Here is a 22,027-nt window from a genome sequence, read left to right as displayed (position 1 = left end):
AGCCATGTGAATTGGGGGTGGGGGTGGGGGGGCTTGAAAGGACATCACAGCTCTCCCTAATCGCATTAACTATGAAAAGACTATGGTTGCTCAGTGGTAAAGAATAGCCTGTCAATGCGGGGTTCTTCTCCCAAAGGATATGTCTCCTCAGGCAAGGGCGACAAAAGGAAAAATAAATGAGTCTCAAACTAAAAAACTTTTGAATAGTGAAGGAAACTCTCAACAAAATGTAAGGACTGCCTACTGACTGGGAGATGTTTGTAAATGATATATCTGCAAGGAATTAATAGCCAAAGTATACAAAATTCATATGACCCAACATAAAACCCCCAAACAATATAGAACAACCCAATTGTTGTAAAAAATGGGCAGAGGATCTGAATAGATGTTTTTCCAAAGAAGACATACAGATGGCCGACACCTGAAAAGATGAATCACAGATAAATGAGTCACAGATATGAAAATTATAGTCAGTCAACAATTATATGGGCTGCGCTGGTGGCTCAAGCGGTAAAGAATCTGCCTGCAATGTGGGAGACCTGGGTTCTATCCCTGATCCCTTGGAGGAAGGCATGGCAACCAACTCCAGGGTACTTGCCTGGAGAATCCTCATGGACAAAGGAACGCGGCAGGCTACAGTCCATGGGGTTGCAAAGAGACTCGACTAAGCCACTAAGCACACGCAATAATTATATAATATTTTTGTATGCTGATGGATGACAACTAATCTTTAGAAATACGGAATCACTATGTTGTGTATCAGGAATTAACATAGTGTTGTAGGTATTTTACACTTCAAACACAAGCAAACTCATAGAAAAAGATATATCAGATTTGTGGTTACCAGAGGCAGGGGCGGGGAGGGAATGGGGAATTGGATGAAGGCAGTCAAAAGGTACAACTTCCAGTTGTTTAACACCGGGAAGGGGGGAGGGGGCGGGAACCAAACACCCAACTCAAACCGTTTATGAAGCAAATGTCAAAAAGGTATATACGTTTTTCGGATAAAAAACCAACCTATTTCGAGGGATTTTAGCTGTCTTGAGGGTCTAGACCATTACCTGTGCTCCCGCACTTTTGATATTTTAAAAGGGACAGCGTTAGTACTTATAAGTAGCTGCTGAAACTCAATGCTGCTTAAATGCTTGGGGAAAGAAGCTCATGAGCTTTGCCGTGGCAAAGCCCGGAAGGACTCCCCCAAAAGTCAGAGCCTGGTCAGTGCTTCAACACTCAAGAGCCTCACCAAGTGTCATGTCCAGCATACCCCTGCGTGACCCACGAGGGAGTATGAATAGAGAGGGAGGTTGGCACTCAGCCTTGTAGGAAGTGACCCCCCTCAACCTGCAAAAACACTTGCCACTTGCAGACAGAAGGACCTGGACCAGGTTCAAGAACTCAGGCGTCAGGGATGCGCCCTCTCAGGCTTCTGACTGGAGCTGAGGCTAACACAGCAGGTCTTTTTGGTGAATATGCGCCCCCCCCCCTTTTTTTTCTCCATTTATTTTTATTAGTTGGAGGCTAATTACAATATTGTAGTGGTTTTTGCCATACATTGACATGAATCAGCCATGGATCTACATGTGTTCCCCATCCTGAACCCCCCTCCCACCTCCCTATCCCATCCCTCTGGGTCGTCCCAGTGCACCAGACCCGAGCACTTGTCTCATGATTGCCCTTTTAAAAAGGCTTAGCTTTATTTCAGGAGCGCACTCCATCTCCTCCATAATCCTGACTGAACAGCATTTCACAACCACGCCAGGAGGCAGGCTCTTTTTTGAGCACTGAGGTGGCTATGAAAGGAGCCTTTGAATTTCAGAGCACTGCAGCCCATCTATTTGGAGCTCGCGTCCGTGACAGTCTCGGTATTTTCTGGCACGGCACACTGCGCATGGGGCAGCAGTGCACATTCTGTGCCTCACCTTACGTGTTCGTAAGAGCACTTGTACTCCAGTACTCTTGCCTGGAAAAGCCCATGGACGGAGGAGCCTGGTAGGCTACAGTCCAAGGGGTCGCTAAGAGTCGGAGACGACTGAGCGACTTCACTTTCACTTTTCACTTTCATGCATTGAAGAAGGAAATGGCAACCCATTCCAGTGTTCTTGCCTGGAGAGCCCCAGGGATGGGGTCGCACAGAGTCGGATACGACTGAAGCGACTTAGCAGCAGCAGCAAGAGCACTTGTAGTGCGCCGAGGCGTGAGCGCAAAGGTGCCCTTGACCAATGAGTTCAAGATATCCACGGCCTTGGGAGAGATACCTGTGCCGGGAAGCATCTGCTTCAGCACCTTATACGTGTCGATATATTAGCTCTGCGTGTGGCTGCGCTTAATTTTTCGCTTATCCTAAGCCTCACCAGACAGCGTTCTCGGAGCGGTTCTTGGGCTGCGCCTCTGGAATGGAATCAGGCGGAGCCAGCCCTGCAGCGGGCGGCGGCGATGACTATTTATTATCTCCATATTCAAATTAGGGCTCCAATATCCTAGAATCGGATTGGACGGTCGGTCCCGCTCGGCCTGGTTACAAAGAATTTATGTAAATAGTAGATGCCAGCTCTTCTTTCCTATTGGACAATAGGTCAACCAATCCGAAGGCCATGAGTGGAGTCAGGTTCAGTTCAGTTCAGTTCGGTTCAGTTGTGTCTGACTGTGTGCGACCCGATGGGCTGCAGCTAGCCAGGCCTTCCGAGTCAGGTTGCGGATTTCTGTTCAAACCCTTTGTTGTAACTGGAGCTGGGTCTTTGTTTAGTTACCATGTCTGTACCGGACAAAAAAATGAAGAAGGTAATAAAAACCCGCTTTAATCCCGCGTCTCCGATTTTCCTGGATAGGAGACAAAACACAAGGGGACATTTTTGACACGGTAAGATTGTGCTTATTTAGCAGAGGGGAATAGCAGCTTCCAACCACCATTCCAATCATTTGTTTCCTATCATTTTTTTTTACCCCCGAAGGCCGAAGACATAATTCCTTTCAGAATTCAAGAGTAAATGCGAACGGTTCTTTCAGAAGTACAGAAAACAGTACTGAAAACAAACTACGGTACTTACATAGGATGCAACAAAGCAGATTTTTAACTGGAGGGAGGAAATGAATGGATTTCAAAGTAAACATTAGTCCTTTATATTGTTGTTGTTATTAATACTAACTAAACAAACCCATTTGAAGTGACAGCTATATGCTAAGTGTATATGTATGAACTCATGTAGCCTCCTAATAACCCTAAGGGTTAGATACTTTTATTGTTCTGTAATTACCCATCAGAATGGAGGTTATGGAACCATTAAATGGTAAATTGAGATACATTAAAATTTTAAAGAGTTTATTTGAGCAGAAATGACTCAAATTGGGTAGCATCCAATCTAGCCGTTAGAGCTGTACAAAATGAAAGACTTTTACAGCCAGAAGGAAGCAGGAACAAGGAAGATATGCTAGGCCAAAAAGCAGCTTGGTTACTCTAAGGGTACTCTTATCTCTTCAGGAGATAGCAGGGCTCTAATTAGGCAGATTACCTAACTGGTGTTGATCAGGCAATTCCTGATTGGCTGGTTTAAGATTCTATTTTTAGGAAAGCCGAAACTGTAATTCAATCAAGTCTTGGTTTGGGGCTTAGCATAAGAGACTCCATTGGGGCCTGTCTTATTTTTAATTGAAGTCATCAGTCCCTAAGTTGACTCCTATTAAATTAATTCTTTTTTTTTTTAATTAATTCTTATATACAGAAGATTAAGCTCCCCTATTATATTGACTCCCAAGATAGAAGGGCTTATGAATTCACATTTCTCAGTTGTGTCACATAATGCCTGGAGAACACCGTTAGAAACGCACATGCTTGGGCCCCACCTGAAGTGTATTGAGCCTGAATCTGCATTTTAAGCAGATTCCTACGCACATCAGTTTCCCAGCGCTGGTGTGGAGGTCATTTACCGGGCAACTTTAGCCCTTCGGTGCATTATCCAAACAAACGAGGAAGCTTAACAGCACCCGCAAAAGACAGAGTGACTCACTGAGTTCAGAGCAGTTAGCAAGGTGCTTTCAAGATAAGAGTTCGAAGAAACCCAAATGGGATAATATTTGTCTTAGAAAGTTTGGGTATTAAGAAAGTGGAGGAGAGAGGCCAGGGGGCCATTCTTGAAGATAGCCTGTGCTTCGCTCCCTGTCTGGGCTAATAATTTACCATCTCTGCCCCTGTACTTCCTCAAGTGAAGTGAGGCTATGGATGCCTACTTAATGGGATTGCTGTGAGTGAATGTGTGTCAGGCAGATGGCAGGATGTGGTTATATATTTAGTGCTCAAGTGCTGTTGGTTCCATTTCATCCTGTCCTTCTCAGAAGAGATCCAGCCAGAGATGCATGCCTCAGCTGAGCTCCCTTTGTGCCAGGGGGAACTACATCACGTAAATGTGGAGCATAAGCCTTTCTCTTGTCTGCTAGAACATGGACTAAGCTGTAAACTCCAGGGCAAGAGATGTGTCCTTCACTTCTAAATCTCCAAGGTGGAACGTGGAGCTTGGCACATAGTGGAGATTCAACCAGTGTTTGTTGAATGAATAAGTCTGTGAGCTGAGGCAGTGTTCCCTACCTGCAAGTCTGTGAGCTGAGCTGCTTTGGATGTGCTCAGTATTAACTATTTTGTCTGTTGATTTTAAAAATCTATAGTTTACTTAAACATTTGTAGAGAGCTCATTGTTATCAAGTGGTAGTGAAAATGAAAGTGTTGCTCAGTCCTGTCTGACTCTTTGCAACTCCATGGACTATAGCCCACCAGGCTCCTCTGTCCATGGATTTCTCCAGGCAAGAATACTGGAGTGGGTAGCCATTCCCTTCTCCGGGGGGTCTTCCAACCCAGGGATGGAACCTGCATCTCCTGTGTCTCCCACATTGAAGGCAGATTCTTTACTGCCTGAGCCACCAGGGAATCCACTTAATGAATACTTAATTCAACTTAGTGCTCATAACATCCTTTCCACATATGCAGTATTATCAACTCCATTTTGCAGTTGGGACGGCAAAAGGCAGAAAAAAAACAAAACAGTTCTCAAGTGAAACAGCTGATGAGACAACTAGCCCTGGAAATTAGGTCAGCAGTACCAAGCCTTGTGCTAACCACACCTAGGTTGTTTTGGCTTTGGATGTGGAATTTCATTTTGAAGAGGAAATAATAGACATGATATATATATATATATATATGTATATATATATATATAATATACACATATGTATCATGTTGAAGAGGAAATAATACATATATGTAGGAAAAATATTAAAATGCCCTGTGTTTGTTTATTTTTTTTTTTGCCCTGTGTTTAAATTTCCAGGGAAAAACACCAGTAAGATATCTTAAAATTTCTACTGCAGTAGAAAGCTGAAAGAACTGCAGATGAAATTTCACTCAAATTCACATTCCCAATCCCATTCAACTTTTTAAAAATAGTTTTTGAATACAAGACACACTTATAAAATAGACAAATGCTTGCTTCTAGATCACTTATTCAAACTGTTTTACCCTTATTTTTTTTATACCAGAGACTTAATGACCAATGTATATAAATGATTGGTCTCAGCCTTGGAAAAGGACTGAAGCTTGATCTTGCACCAGCAGTACACTCAAACAAAAATCTCTTTTGTTTTGCCTGTAGATCTAGTTGGTATAGATTTCTCAGAATGAAAGCTATCTTTTATTCTTAAAACTCACTATTCTGAGCAGGTCCTTCTGTCTCAGTTAAGACTCACTGGTGGTAGTTATTGAAACTGTTAATACATTTGTAATGTTACAGAGAAAAAACTTTCCTTCCACCCTCTTGGGTTCAGTAGGTATGTTTATGAATAAACTGATAACAGGTAGAGTAACAGGAGACAAGTTATGCAAATTTATTCATTTTTAAATACTATGTGCATGGGAAAAGTGAATTATTATTGCAGGGAAAAAAAGTGAATAACCCCAAAAGCAATGAGATTTGAGAGCTTATATACCACCTTAGTAGGAGAAGGGGAGAAGTAGTTCTCATAGAGGAGAGTAAATGATATTAGGAAAGACAACAGGCCCTTAGGAGACTATACAGGAGGTATGATAGTTTGTGACAGTCTGTCTGGGTGTGGCATTGACGTCTAGTCTCCTCTCTCTGATGAATCAGTCTTCCTCTGCTGATGAAACTCTCAGGAGGGAATTGATGACAGTTAAGTTCATTTTGAAGGAACTGTTTTTAGGCAGTTGGGGGAGTTCAGAGAAAGTTTCTCACAGTGTTTGCTGTTTCTCAGCTGATTTCAGTCCCAAATAATCAGTATGACAAGTGCAGCATATTCAGGGATATGTCCAGAACACTCAGTAGCGAAAGAATTTATCCCAGGCATCTGGCAGAAAAAATCATCTCTTCTTCTTTCTCTGTTCTAGGTCAGTACCCAGAAAGAGGGCAGCCATCTGCAATCTAGAAGAGGTCCTCACCAGAACCCACCCACACTGGCACCCTGATCTCTATTCCCAGCTTATACTCTGTTGTTTAAGCTCCCCAGTTTGTGGTACTCTGTCATAGCAGCCCAGATGGACAAGGGACAGTCCTCAGTATCAAGAGCAATATTTTGTATTGACAGATGGAACCCTATAGTGCAGGCGTGAGGCTTTCCAGAAATAAGGAAGGAAGGAAAGAAAGAAAGAGGGTTTCCCTGGTGACTCAGTGGTAAAGAGCCTGCTTGCCAATGCAGGAGACATGGTTTGACCCCTGATCTGGAAGGATCCCACATGCCGAGCAGTAACAAAGCCCGTGTGCCACAGTTTTGAGCCTGTGCTCTAGAGCCAGGGAACCACAGCTGTTGAACTCACAAGCCTCAACTGTTAAGCCCACGCACCACACTGCTGAAATCCCTGTGTGTTAGAGCCTGTGCTCTGCAACAAGAGAAGCCCGCTCAATGGGAAGCCCACCCATCTGAAGGGTGGCTCCCCGCCCATGGCAGCTAGAGAAAAGCACTTGCAGCAAGAGACCCAGCACAGACAAAGAAACGAAAACAAACGCTCATGAATTGTTTGAAAAAGAGTGAAAAAGTGACTGAAGGAAGGAAAGAGACAGTGAGAGGGGAGAGAAAGGCAAAGAAAGAACAGAAAAAGAAAGAAAAGCAAAGAAACAGGGTCTCCAGCTTAACCACCAGGGACAGACAATGCTTGGGAATAGCCTGTAAAAGTAGTTTAAAAGGGGGTTTGGATAATTTTTAATCTCTCCCCTCAAAGAAGCACCTCCTCCCAAATAAACACCTCCCACTTATAATTTCTAGAGTACAGTGCCTAGATTGCATAAATACATTGAATAAAGGGTTGCATGCTTGAAATGATCACAGTTTTATCCTCCCGGATTTTTGTGATGCATGAATGAAACTATCCTTTCCTCCTAGGTGAATGTGCAGTAAGCTGTTTGTCCTCACTCAAGCAGAAGCCAAATCATTTTAAAATTGTCACAAACAAGCATTTCATACAACTCAAACAATGCAATGACAAACACATAGTTTTTGTTTTTGTTTTCTCCCCCTCCCTCAATGAATGTTGCTTCTCTCCAGATCGCTAGTTACTTGCTGTTAACACAGAGCCTGCGGGGAGGGAGGCAGATTCTGCAGAGATAGCACCCTGCAGGTAAAGAAAAGACAGCACAAATGTTATCTAAAGAAAAGTTTTCATTCTTTACAGTTGCGTGCTGCAGGAAAGGAGGTGGTGGAAATCCCAGGATGTGCTGTGGAGCTTTGCACAGAAATGGTAAACTTCACGCAATGCTTGCGGGATTGTGAAGAAGTAAAAGACGGCTTAGACAGCCTTTGTCCTGCCGCTCGGCTTCCAGCGGACACCCTGCGGACAAAAACCATCCTGCTACCACCGAGGGATGCTCCGCGCAGCACGGAATTGGGGATCCCAGTCTCCCGTGCCTTTCCCACTGCAGCGCTGGCATCCGGGGCCCATCGAACTGCCCACCCACCTAGGACGTGAGATAGGCCGAGCTGCTGGCCCGCATTGTTTGCAAGATGACTGGGGTCGCTTCCTGAAGTCTTTTCCAAACGCCTGTGTTGGCCAAGCGACTTCTGTGCCCATTTTATTTCAGCAAATTGGAAGAGTAGGGCTGCAGTCTAATCCCAGAGCCAGGTGTGAGTGAAGGACGGAAATCACAGCTGCAGAAGTGAGAGAGGACCGGGAAATGGGATCTGAAGCAGCAACGGCCGGACAGCGCCCATGCAGACACAGAGGCAGGACATGCTCGCCCACCGGTTTCTGAGCTGAGACAGTCACACCTGGGTGGACCGTGGGGGTGCAGAAGGCGTCAGAGGCAAGGCTGGGGTCAGTGGGATCGAAAGCACCTAGTCCCCCTCCCCACAACCTGTGCGAAGCTGCGGTTCTGATTGTTCTTCCAGGGGAACGCCACCCCCTCCCCCATATATACACCGTGTTTTTCTCCTACCGCCTATCTAACTATATTAATTTCAAGGTCGTAAGATGTGTTGAAACTGAATCCAGCAGCTCCCAGCAGTATTGAGGAAATACAGAAAACACAAGACTTGAGATTTTATGGCAATAATTGTCTATATTTTATTGATAAATTTTACAGTTTTGGTAAATGTAAATTTACCAAATTTACCGTATTTGGTAAATACGTCTCCTGTATGCAGGAGACGTAGTCTGGACCTGGGAAGGGAGAGCTGGGAGTTGGGCGAGGCAAGCTGTAGAGCGGGGTGTTGGGGGCTGCTGGGGGAGAGGTGTCCAGAGGAGGCCAGGAGCCCGGCAGAAGGGATGGGAGTGATGGGTTTTTCGGGAGGGAAAGTTGGGGGCTGAGGGGTTTAAGAAGGGTTCTAGGAGATGGGCGGAGTGGAGGTTAAGGAAAGGTGCCTCACCCTTGGCATACCCAGTGGACACCCAGCCTCACGTGGTGGTTTCGTCCAAAGCCCTCCTCACCCAACCCCCTGCCTCCACAAAGCAGCAGCATTCCTGTGTTACCAGCGCGTCAGGAAATCGGGATGATATCCAAAGATACTGGTGAAAACATTAAGGCACAAATGTGCATAAAATACAAGAAATTCCAAACTCAGACACTAAATTGAAGGACGCTGCTGAAGTGCTGGAATAAGGGAAAGCATTGGAAAGCTCAAAGAGGCGCCTTAGCCAGTACGTTTGTGGTGAGTGAGAGTGCAAGTCGCTCAGTCGTGTCCGACTCTTTGCGACCCCGTGGATTACAGAGTCCATGGAATTCTCTAGGCCAGAATACTGGAGTGGGTAGCCTTTCCTTTCTCCAGGGGAATTTTCCCAACCCAGGGATCGAACCTAGGTCTCCCGCATTGCGGGCGGATTCTTCACCAGCTGAGCCACCAAAGAAGCCCTTGTCGTGAGGGGAGAAGGAGGTTGAGTTTGAACCAATCCACATGGGCCCTTTTGGGGAAATAGCGGAGGCGGCTGCTCACTTGGCTCCTGCCCCGGCAGTCGCCCGACTGTACTGGGGGGCAGACACGGCAGGGAAAGTTCCCCTATCCGGCCCCAGCCTCCACTCCACCTGCGCCTGTAGGTAGCCCGCGCCGCTTGCCACCCGCTTGCGTCCTGGCACTGCGGCACTCCTGCGCCGTGGAGCTCCACTCCAGCTCCCTTGCAGCCCTTTGTCCGCGGGCCCCTCTATCCCGCCTCGTTGCGCTGCTGCAGACTCCGAGCCCGGCTGCCCTTCTGCGCGTACTCTGTGTCCAGGAAGCCCCTTCGCGCTGGATCCCAGCGCCAGGCCAGCCTGGGAGCGACTCTGCGCGGCGCCGACCCTCACCTCGAGGCGCCTCCGCGGGGAGCCGTCCTGAGACCCGGAGGCTGGCCACGCCACAGCTGTTCTCAGGCCACCCGCGTTGGCAAGTGACTTGTGGGGTTTTTCTGAATGCCCTTGGTTTTTCTTTCGTTGTCTTGGCAAGGGGGTGGCGTCCAGAATTTTGGGAGCGTCTGAGTTCTCCCCACACCTTTAGGAAGAGGAGTTGGGGGGGGGGCGGGGAGCGGAGTAGGATGATGGGTTGTGTTTGGAAATCGTCAGTAACGGGTCTGGACAGGGCAAAGAGCCCACGACCAGGACCGGGAGACTCCTTCGAGGTGAGCCGAGACCCCAGGCTCGCCTTCCTTTGGTATTGTCTAACACCCTTAGGTTCTGGTCCAGCGTTCTTCCCAGAGTCCTATGCTGGAACACCAAGCAAGTCCTACCGGCCTCCAGAATTATGAAAAATAAATATCTGTTGCTTTTAATCCACCCAGTCTATGGTATTATAACAATCCAAGCGGGCTGAGATGAGGAGCCAAGGAATATGCCACCTCCATTTTCAGTCCTGTGGTTCAAATTACTTTGTCACTTTTGGTCCTGACACATCAAGACGAAATGGATTTCATTTCCTAGAAAATTTACCTGTGCCACTTTATTAAAGTATTATACTAGTATTTACTTGAGCTGATGCAAACTGGCCCATTTATTTTTTATTCTAGATTTAAGAGCTCTGTGGGATAAGGCAGTAGTTATTCATTTAACTTATTTAAGGAAGGACGGGTTTGAGTAATTTAAAAAACCCAGGAAGAAATTTGAAATTTTATTTATTTTGGTAAAAAACACATGCGCTTACTCTTAATAGATTTTAAGTGTATAGTACAATATTCAGTTATTATTTATATTCTGCTGTTCATACAATGAGTTGCTAATGACACTTCACAGCTCAGGGCTCATTACTATCATCATTACTATCACCGCCTCTTGTTTATTTACAGATGTATGTATATGTATATATAAATGTGTAAATATGTATATTCCCAAATATCTTTCCTCTGCCCATTTTTCTTGCTTGCCTGCTTTCCAGTGTACTTTTTTAAAAAGTCTAATGAAGTACTGGAAATATTTTGAAGATGTGATATTGTGATATATAATAAATATATATTTAGTCTTCCTCCCTATTCCTGGCACAGAGCTCCAAAAACCCTTGGGATTTCCTAAGTGATGAGAACATAAAAGTGTCTTGATATTCAAAACAGACCTCTGCTGATGACACCAGACTATGTTAGTAAAGTCCTTGAGGATGGGGGCAGTCTCCAGGGGCACCAACTTAGTGAGACAGGGTTGGAAATTTTAATGCCACCCTGACGTCCTGGGAGGGGACAGGGGCTAGAGGTTGAATCCATTATCAGTGGCCAATGATTTAATCAATCATGGCTATGTAATGAAGCTTCCATAAAAGCTCAAAAGGATGGGGTTTGGGGAGATTTCAGGTCAGTGAACATCTAGAGGTTTGGAGAGAGTGGTGTGCCCAGAGAGAGCATGAACGCTCCGCACGCTTTCCCCTTATCTTGCCCTACGCAGCTCTTTCACTAGGTTGTTTCCAGGTTACATGCTTTTATAATAAACTGGTGATGTGTTCTGTGTTCTGTGAGCCACTCCGGCAAATTAATGGAACTGAGGAGGAGGGTATGGAAACCTCTGATCTATATATAGTCAGTGGCTCAGAAGCATAGACAACCTGGTCTTGGGACGGAACTAAAGGTTCTTGACTTTGTTTTATGGCTAAACTATTTTGTCTTGTCTGACTATTTTCCTTTGTTTTTGCATTTTCTCGTTTCTCTGATTAAGTTTGTTGTTTGGAACTAGGTGGAAGCCTAGGAGTCTGTCTGCAGGGAAGGCCTTGCAGAGTCCTGCTGCGTTTGCTAAGTAGAGTTTGGAGACCAGAAGGGGGAGCTTTCCTGTGCTGCAATGGTAACAGAGCCCAAGAGGAGGAAGAATGCTCCTCTTTTTTGGCAAGGAAGACATGGACTCTTTGTTTACTGGAGCCCTCCCAACTTTCTTTTCCTCTTCATAAAAGTGTTCCTCCTTTGCCCTATGGAAATACGAATGTGGCTCGCCACGGTTGCAGACCCCAAGTTGCAATTCTCTGCTGATCCCCAAAAATTCACACTTGTTTCAGGTTAGCAAACTTCAACACTTCTTTTATCTTTTTTGCTGGACTCAATTCAACCCATAACAAATGGTTAGTTCTTTGGTTAGTTCTTTCCCCCCCATCCCCACACCCATAAATAAGTTTAAAGAAACATTTCCTTTAAGTTTGGCTTATTGGGTCCCACACATTTTGACATGTAGTTATTTCTGTGTGTATCACAACAAACTGTGGAAAATTCTGAAAGAGATGGGAATACCAAATCTCCTGAGAAATCCGTACGCAGGTCAAGAAGCAACAGCTAGACTAGGACATGAAACGATGGACTGGTTCCAAATTGGGAAAGGAGTACGTCAAGGATGTATATTCTCACCCTGCTTATTTAACTTATATGCAGAGTACATCACGAGAAGTGCCAGGCTGGATGAAGCACAAGCTGGAATCAAGATTGCCAGGAGAAATATCAATAACCTCAGGTATGCAGATATACTACCCTGACGGCAGAAAGGGAAGAGGAACTAAAGAGCCTGTTGGTGGAAGAGGAGAGTGAAAAAGCTGACTTAAAACTCAACATGCAAAAAACTAAGATTTGTGGCAAATAGATGGGGAAACAATGGAAACAGTGACAGACTTTATTTTCTTGGTCTCCAAAATCACTGCAGATGGTGACCGCAGCCATGAAATTAAAAGACGCTTGCTCCTTGGAAGAAAAGCTATGACAAACCTAGACAGCATATTTAAAAAGCAGACATCACTTTGCTGACCAAGGTCTATATAGTCAAAAGATTTGAGAGATGATGGACCATAAAGAAGGCTGAGGACTGAAGAATTGATGCTTTTGAACTGTGGTGCTGGAGAGGACTCTTGACAGTTCCTTGGATAGCAAGGAGATCAAACCAGTCAATCCTAAAGGAGATCAACCCTGAATTGGAAGGACTGATGCTGAAGCTGAAACTCCAGTACTTTGGACCCTGGTGTGAAGAACAGACTCCTTGGAAAAGACCTTGATGGTGGGAAAGATTGAAGGCAGGAGGAGAAGGTGGTAGCAGAGGATGAGATGGTTGGATGGCATCATCGACTCAATAGACATGAGTCTGAGCAAACTCTGGGAGATGGTGAAGGACAAGGAAGCCTGGTCTAATTAGGGAAGTGATATGTTGAGGAAGTCCAAGCTCGGATTGGAAAAGAATTCCCAGACAGAGCATTTCAGAAGGGATTTCATTTATTTTATTAAGTTTATTTCATTCAGTTCATTAAGAACAAAGAGCAGAGGTAAGATGGGTACTGCAAGCACAGTGGGCCAACCTTGACAGACCAGGGAGAGCTGACTGTGAGTAGCCAATTTTTATATCCTCACAACAAAATTCCTGCTGGAAGGTTGGCATTAAGTGATTGGTTAGGGTGCTATAAGGTGACTACCGGGCTGGGCATTTTTGCCTAATTTGGGGTCAGGAAGCCTGATTGTGACGATCAGGCAGGCTTTTGACAACAGTTGCAAAGGGGCTCAGTCAGCTTCTGAGGTGAAATTGGTTCTGAGCTCCACTTCTGTGGCCTTGGGGCAGGATTTAATATGATGGAATGCAGAAATGAAGAAAAAGCATGGACTTCCCTGGTGGTCCAGTGGTTATGAATCCACCTGCCAACGCAGGGAACGTGGATTTGATCCCTGGTCCTGAAAGATTTCTCATGCCTTGGGGCAACTAAGCCCATGTGCCATAGCTACTGAAGCCCTTATGCCCTAAAGCCTCTGCTCTGCCACGAGAGAAGCCAGCTCACCGCAACTAGAGAAAGCCCACGCATAACAACAAAGACTCGGCACAGCCAATAAATAAATAAAATTTTTTCAAAAGAAAAAGCAAGATAACTTGAGAAATAGCTCAGCAATAGAACAGAGTCTTTGTTCCTTCTCAAGGGATATAATAACCTGATGTGTATCTTTGAGTTGTCCTGCAGAAATTACTCCCAGGTGGAGGGTCGTGACCACATGATGACCACAGTAAGTAGACCCAAGACTGGTTGGAACCAGGTTGATGGTAAGGATTCTTGAAACATAACCTTGATATTATCTCACCACCAGCCGATCAGAAGAAAGTTCATCAGAATTTACCGCTTGCTGCTTACCCTAAATGCTGTCTTTAAAAATCTTTCCCTAGGGGAATGGGAGGGAGGCTAACAAGGGGGGGGATATATGTACACTTACAGCTGATTCACGTTGTTGTATAGCGGAAACCAACTCAACCTTGTAAAGCAATTATCTTCCAATTAAAAATAAACTAACATTAAAACAATAAACAACAAAACCCCAAAAAACCTTTCCCTAAAACCACTGGGGAGTCTGGGTTTTTAGAACACGTGCTGCCCATTCTCCTTGCTTGTGAAGTGAAAGTTGCTCAGTCATGTCCGACTCTCTGCGATGCCATGCACTATATGGTCCAGGTCAGAATACTGGAGTGGGTAGCCTTTCCCTTCTCCAGGGAATCTTCCCAACCCAGGGATTGAACCCAGATCTCCAGCACTGCAGGCGGATTCTTTTCCAGCTGAGCTACCAGGGAAGCCCAAGAATACTGGAGTGGGTAGCCTATCCCTTCTCCGTCAGATCTTACTTGCCCAAGAATTGAACTGGGGTCTCCTGCATCACAAGTGGATTCTTTACCAGATGAGCTACAAGGGAAGCCCCCCTTGCTTGGAACCCTGCTAATAAACAATGTACTTTTTTTCACCACACAAAAGCTTGGCTTTGCTGTGAGACAGATGAGTGGAGCCAAGTTTGGTTCACTAACAAGGTCTCCCAACTTAATAGTGGAAAAAAAAAAATCTCAATTTATATTTTTATTTCTTAGTAACTGGGTAGAGTGTATAATTTTTCTATTTGGCATTTGCTTTTATTTATATTTTTGTGAACTAACTGACAAATTCCAGTGGTATTTTTCCACTGAAATTTTCTGTTCCGATTTTATGAACTCTTTGTATATTTTGGCTAGCAGTTTCCTAGTTTGGCTGTTTTCCTTTAATGACTGTACCTGATTGTTTTTCACACTCACAGGATTATGGACTTTGCTCATTGATTTCTTTTCTTTCCACTTTTCTCTCCATCATGTTCCTAGTTTACCCAACAAACCAGCTAGGCTCTTCTTCAAGTGCTTTTCTCCTTCTGACCCTCACTCCACAGAACTAACCTCAGTTTTCTAGCCACACTTCTGACTGCCCATTTAGTGCATTTTCAAGTCTATACCAATGTACACAAAGAGAATAAAGAGGGTCACTCATTATTCTCCTATGGAAAGGGGCAAGTTGCAACCCACTGCAGTTGCCCATTGACAGTGTGTCCTGAGGGGAATTCAAGACAGGAAAACTGATGAAACACTCTGCACTTTGGATTTACCAAGCCCCTAGATAGTTAAAATGTGTAACTATGATGTTAACACATTACATGTGTAAGGAATAGTTTCAGTGACTCCATATTCTTGCATCTTCCCATAGATAGAAGAGCACTAAAGTCAGCAACTTGAGATATCTGTTGTGATTAACAGTACTCTTTTACCAAGATGTATGTCTGACTATAAGTATTTACCAACCAAAACAATTCTTCTATACATTGGCTCATTCCCTATCTCTTTGGAGCAGCCCCTCAGACTTCCCTGGTAGCTCAGATGGTAAAGAATCTGCCTGCAGTGCAGGAGACCCAGGTTCGATCTCTGGGTTGGGAAGATCCCCTGGAGAAGGAAATGGCAACCCACTCCAGTATTCTTCCCTGGAAAACCCCATGGACAGAGGGGCCTGGTGGGGTACAGTCCATGGGGTCACAGAGTCGGACACAACTGAGCGACTAACACACACAGACACACACACAGACACACATTCCTCCTTTCCTCCTCCTCCTTCAGAGGTAAGGAGAGGCTGTGTGGATGAAGACAGGCTTGCCTTATCAGTAAACAAAGGGTGTTGTGGCACAGCGACTGGCCAATCATCCTGAGGGGATTTAGGAAGAACAGGATACTAGCCCTTTAGATAGCTAAGGTCCCTATCAAAGGAATGATTCCAGTAAGCCCCGATGGTTCCATTTTCCCGTACATTAAAAAAAGCACTACATTCATTAAGATGCCTGGTTTTCTTTAATCAACAGCAATATTTTGATAGTCCAACTATCTGGTTTTTGTTGCAAAAACTCCTATATACCTGGGTTCTGAGAATCTCTCTTCCTGGAGCAAGTCTGCCAAATAGAATATTAACTCTCAACTTTTAGGTTGTGCATTTTCTTCAGTCAACAGCTATTTCCTGGCTACATATGTGTGAGTGCTTGCATGCCTATTTGCTTCAGTCATGTCCAACTCTGTGACCCTATGGGCCTTAGCCCGCCAGGCTTCTCCTTCTATCGGAGTCTTCAGGAAAGAAAACTGGAGTGGGTTGCTGTGTCCTCCTCCAGGGGATCTTCCCTGCCCAGGGATCAAACCAGCATCTCTTAAGTCTCCTGCATTGGCAGGGGGGTTCTTTACCACTAGAGCCACCTGGGGAAGCCCCATTTCCTGGCTATAGGCATCAGTAAGATCCCTGAATAAAACTTAACTTTAACATTATGCGTTTTTCGTAAGTGAACATCAGGTTAAAAATACACACACAAAAAACCAAAACACAATACCTAGGAAGACTGCATGTATATGGACTGAAAGATTCACTTTTTAAAAACTTGACAATTACATTTTTTAAACCACGTGCTAGCTTGTTTAAAAAACAACCAAAAAACAAAAATCAAAAAAAACCTCACCCTATTAGACTGCTCCTCCCCAAACCATTTTTTTGTCTTTTCTAAAGAAATGCTAACAAATTTCCTGGTATGGACCAGGATACTGGTAGCTTTGGGTCTTATCAGATGTCTTCAGTCTGCATTAATGAGTTTTCTCAAGGCTGAATTTCCCATTCCTGTGGCTCAGGGACAGTGGATCCGAAGGCCTGGGTTCCAAGCTGCTAAGGTGGGGTTGAGGTAGAAAAATATGAGACAGTCAGTGTAGCGTAGGGTCAAAAGGAAAAAAAGGACTCGATTTCTTGTTTTAAAAATCGAATTCCAATCTCCACTTATTTTTTACATAAGTGTTTGCTGTTCCAGTTTGTTGACATTTAAAGGGAATGCCTCTAAGCTCCCTTGACCTGAAGGCCATAAAACACCAGGACAATTAGCAATTAGACAGGACAATTAGCAAGTGATCACGGAGAAAAACACCAGGTGGCCCGTTAACTTTAGAACAAGGTCCTTAGATAATGGCCTGAGGTCATCAGAAAAGGTGAGGTGAGAGGTCAAGAGAAAAGGTGAGAGATGGACTCAATATCATAAGAAAATTCAGGAACTGGGAGATCAGGAAAAAAGGGTCATAAAAATTGACAAACTGATACGATTTTTAGACCAGGGATTATGTACACTGGTATCCTAAACCAACCAAAAACAAATAGGTGGGTCAACATTAGTAAAGATATAAACTGTTGTGATTCCCGCGGTTTTGGGGAACGCTTCCCCCCGTCTCAGTGACTATGCTGGGAGCTCTATACTTCTACTCTTTGAAACCAAACTTTGCCTTTGTGAGTATCTGCGTGTCCCTGGAAGATCATTCCTTCGCGGGTTGTTCCTGGATTCTCCTTTCAGGATGGCCCTCACAGGAGGTGCTCCCCTGAGAGTCCACGTCTAACCTGCGCACACGGGAAAAGCCCACGCAGCTCGGTGCGTACAGAACGATTTGACGCGAGGGGTTGCACGCAAGAGGTCCCACGCTGCGGTTTTCCAGCCCAGTCCCCACCCCGGTGCTTGCAGCTCAGGTCCTAGCAGCTTACAAAAAAACGTTTTTTAAAGGAGTTTTCAAATGAAACTGCTTCCTTTTCGCACAAGAGTCATTTATGGGAGAAGTGACAATCCCTGTAAGATTTCAGCGTGCGAGGACGTGGGTCGGAGCGAAGCGCATCTCTGCTAGCTGAGCCGGACTGAGTGTACACCGCTGCCAGGACCTAGGCAGAGTGGCGCGGCCTCTGCCAGGACCCGGGAGGCTGTGGTACACCGCTGCCGGGACCTTGCGTGGAGAACACCCCTGCCAGGACCCTGCGCCGGGCGCCCAGCCATTCCAGTCGCCATTTCTTGTCTTCTGTCCCTGCGCTCCACCTCTATCAACGCATTCCTGTCCCTGACTCTCCGGCAGCACTTTTAGTGCGTCCGGGTCCCGGGCTCTCCCAGCCACCAGTGCGCCCCTTGTTCGCATCCCTGTCTGCGCCCTCTAGGGCCCCGCCGCTGCCGCCCTGGCGCTCCCCGCGGGCCCCGGCGAGGCCGCCTGCGCCCTGTGCCAGAGTGCGCCCCGCGACCCGGTGCGCGCCGACTGCGGCCATCGCTTTTGCCGGGCGTGCGTGGTGCGATTCTGGGCGGAGGAAGACGGGCCCTTCCCGTGTCCCGAGTGCGCCGACGACTGCTGGCAGCGCGCCGTGGAGCCCGGCCGCCCGCCGCTCAGCCGCCGCCTGCTGGCGCTCGAGGAAGCAGCTGCGGCGCCCACGCGCGACGGCCCGGCCTCTGAGGCGGCGCTGCAGCTGCTGTGCCGCGCCGACGGGGGCCCGCTGTGCGCAGCTTGCCGCATGGCCGCGGGGCCCGAGCCACCCGAGTGGGAGCCCCGCTGGAGGAAGGCGCTGCGCGGCAAGGTGCCCTTCCCCGGAGGGTGCCCCGTCCCTCTTTTCATCACCAGACTGCGCCCTGTCCCCCCTCCGCATTCTCTGGATGGCGCCCTGGCCCCCAGTCTCCATCCTCTGGCCGGTGTCCCAGCTGCCCTCCCCATACCCCAGATAGTGCCCTGTCCCCTTTCCTTCCTCTGGTGCCCAGTACCCTTTCTCCCATCCCAGGACGGGACCCTGGCCCCCTTTCCCACGCCTGGACGGGGCACTTTCTCCTCCTCTCTCTCCCTCCACCTCCCTGCCCGCCCCCGTACCCGCGTGACTTTCCCAGTGTTGAACTGCCCTGCCCCGCCCCCCTTGGCAAAGAGAGTCCTGCTGAGGGCCCCGCATGCCCAGCCCCCGTGGTGTCACTGCCCTGCCCCCTGGCATGACGTCATGCTACGGTAGCCCCACCCCCACGGGCAGAGTCCTCTCTGTGGGTGTAGTAGTCGCTCAGTCCTGTCCGACTCCGACCCCACGAACTGTCGCGTGCCAGGCTCCTTTGTCCATGGAATTTCCCAGGCAAGAGTGCTGGAGCGGGGGTGTGGCCTGAGGGCACTGCCCCTCTCTGGTCCTGTGCACCCTCTCCCATTCGGTCTTCTCACCTGCTCTGAGCCCTCTGGAGTCCCTTCATCCACTGTGTTCTGGAACCTTCTCCACTGTGCTCTCAGCTGTTTACACGTGGCACTTGGCTCTGGGTCAGAGCCTGCCATTGGAGTCTGGTCACAGCTGAGGGCTGGTAATCCCAGGGACCCGCTGGTGTGTGTGTGTGTTTGGAGGGGTGGGGAGTGCAGCGTTATTTCTGAGAGAATAAAGACAGCCAGGCCCCCAGAGTGGAAAGAGTCAGTGTGGTCCCTGCCAACCTGAGGGGAGAGAGTAGCCTGTTTGAGGGTTCATGTGTCAGGGATTGGGTCCTGGGGTCTTCTTAAGCAGTGGGATGTTGCATCCAGGGGCTTCCTTGGGGTTAGAGCATGTGGCCAGGGGACTGGAGTTGGACTCTTCCTGGTGAAGGACCCCACCCACCCAGTCAGTGCATGGAGCTGGGCAGGCCCTGTGTGTGCCCATGGTCACCCTAAAGGGGGCCACCCTCTGTCCCTCTGCTGGAGACAGTAACACGAGAGTCCTCAATGAATAGTCTTGTGTAGTTACTCTGTTGGATTCTTAGCACAAATATTTCTATCAGGCTATAGAGAGCATAGTTGGTCACCAAGACCCTTTCTGCAGGTGTCTTTTGAGGTGTTTGATGGGCTAAGATCATGAACCTGGGCCTGTGGACTGCCTGACGGGATTCTAGTAGTGTGATGGCCCTCTGGACTGGGCTTTGGTGGGCCCTAGACTTTCAGAAGTGGCCACACACCCCATAACCAGCGTCTTTCTCCAGGAGAACAAGGGGTCTGTGGAGATCATGAAGAAAGATCTGAATGATGCTCGGGATCTGCATGGCCAGGCTGAGTCCGCTGCTGCTGTGTGGAAGGCAAGTGGGGTGGGGTTCGAGTCCACGTGAACAAGGAAACAAGGATGTGACCCTGTTTGGCAGGGCCTTCTCACCACCGCTGATCACTGTACAGTCAGACGGTCAGGGACCTCTCCTCCCTGGAGGTGGTCAGTGGTGGATGGGTGGGGTCTCGGGGTAGCCTGAGGACACGGGTATTCCTGCTGCCCACCCATCCTGTAGGGACACGTGATGGACCGGAGGAAGAAGGCGCTGACTGACTACAAGAAGCTTCGGGCCTTCTTTGCCGAGGAGGAGGGGCGATTCCTACAGGAAGCAGAGAAAGAAGAAGGGTCCCTGGAGGACGAGGATGAGGACCCAGCGGAGAGGTTCAGGTCTCTGCTGCAGGCTGTGTCGGAGCTGGAGAGGAGGCACCGCAACCTGGGTCTCAGTATGCTGCTCCAGGTGGGCACCCAGTCCTGGTGGTCAGGGGAGGGCAGAGGGGATGCAGATTCGAGAATTGGCAAGAGGGTAGCTTATCAAGAGAGAAACCTTCGGACCAGCACTGCCTGGCTTCCATTTAGGGCTGAATTTCAGGAATGAGTAATCCAGGAGATTCTGGCTTCCCCCCACATTTGCAAAGAGGGAGTGCTTGCATTCCAATATTGAAGCACTGGGCCCCTACCCTGTCCTTGGGCTCTACGGGTAGTAGCTGGCCATGAGGTCAGAAGAGGCAGGGATCTTGGGGACGGTGGTGGTTGCCATGCCTTCATCCTGAATGTCCTCCTTACTCTGCCCTGAAGCCTTGCCTAAAGCTGGGGATTCAGGGCTCTTTGCAACTCTTGAGTCTGATCCTGGAACCGGTAGCTGCTGTCCTTCCCTCCTCTGAGCCAAGAGGTGCTATTTTACCTCTGGTAATAGTGGTTACTCAGCGCCAAGTGGGTGCTGACTGTGGGTGAAGAGACACGAGGGTCTGGTGGGGCTGGATTCTGCAGTCATCTGGCTTCTAGGATAGAAACTCGCTCACTCGTTCCCCTCTCTCCCTGTGCAGTGAAGTGCTGCTTGCCCAGGCAGCAGGCGGAGGAAGCTGTTAACCATCCCTGGCCTGAGGCAGCTCCTCCCTCTGCCTCCTTCTGGACCCCTTGCCATCCTTCAAGACACCCCCAGCCCTGCGTGTCTTCTCCTAGGTGAATATGTGGACTGTGAACTCGAGATGCCCACCTGGGGTTGCTGACGACAGTGCTCTGCCGCAGAATGTTTGTGTTCCCTTTTCCTCTGGGTGTTCATGTTTCCAGGCTGTAAACATTTCACTGTAGAGATCTGTATTGAGGGTAAGTTAGCCCAAGTGTATCCTGACTCCATAAAGTTCTTTTTGTTGCCCCAAGTCTCATCAGATTTGCCGAGATCTCCTTGAGCCGTGATCGTCATCTTCAGGAGGCTTGGGCTGTGCAGACCTGCTCCGTGATGGGGCTGCTCCACCAGTCCTGCACGCCCAGGCCCACAGACCCACACCCATGCAGGGCACAGCAGTTAAGGTGAAATTTGAGGTGACTGTCAAGGGAAAGGAATGTTCAGTGTGCCTGGGTGGGGATGGTGGGCCAGTCAGACTTGTCACCTCTGCTTGAGGTCCTTGAACAGTGTAGGTTGCACAAACCTACACCTACTATGGCTCGGGGTCTGTCCACAGATACAAAACCGGGGTGTTCAGGGACAGTGCAACCCCTTGCTGGCATGTCTTTCAGGCTGTATCTCTTCTCTGCCTCTTAATGTATCTCCTCAACCTGTTCTCCTCTCTCTTCTCCGTCTTCCATCCCTTGGATGCCAGTGGTTTCCCAGGAAACTGTCTTAGCATCACCCTCCATCTGCCTTGTCTGCCCCTCACTGACCCAGGAATTTTTCCTAGGGCAGCAGGAGCGATGTCAGGGTCAGGCCATCCCCAGACCTCACCTTGATGTGTCATTTTCCCTGCACCTCTGACTTGCCTTCATATTCGTTCTGCTGGATGAATTTAGCAAAACTCCTTATTTAGTGTCATTG

At 47.7% G+C, this 22,027-nt stretch overlaps 1 protein-coding gene across 1 annotated transcript; it reads left to right on the top strand.

Annotated features, from left to right (window-relative positions):
* Window positions 1-17,950: 17,950 nt before the first annotated feature.
* Window positions 17,951-21,374, top strand: RNF187 (ring finger protein 187). The gene is made up of 4 exons (XM_043910741.1): window positions 17,951-18,549; window positions 19,940-20,032; window positions 20,234-20,455; window positions 21,042-21,374. The coding sequence occupies exons 1-4, from the start codon at window positions 18,487-18,489 to the stop codon at window positions 21,042-21,044; spliced, it is 381 nt and encodes a 126-aa protein (XP_043766676.1). The 5' UTR covers window positions 17,951-18,486; the 3' UTR covers window positions 21,045-21,374.
* The last annotated feature ends 653 nt before the right edge of the window (window positions 21,375-22,027 follow it).

This window comes from Cervus elaphus, chromosome 9 (assembly GCF_910594005.1).
Source record: "Cervus elaphus chromosome 9, mCerEla1.1, whole genome shotgun sequence".
Lineage (NCBI taxonomy): Eukaryota > Metazoa > Chordata > Mammalia > Artiodactyla > Cervidae > Cervus > Cervus elaphus.
The sequence above is the reverse complement of the archived record's forward strand: the minus strand, read 5'-3'. Positions and strand labels throughout refer to the sequence as shown.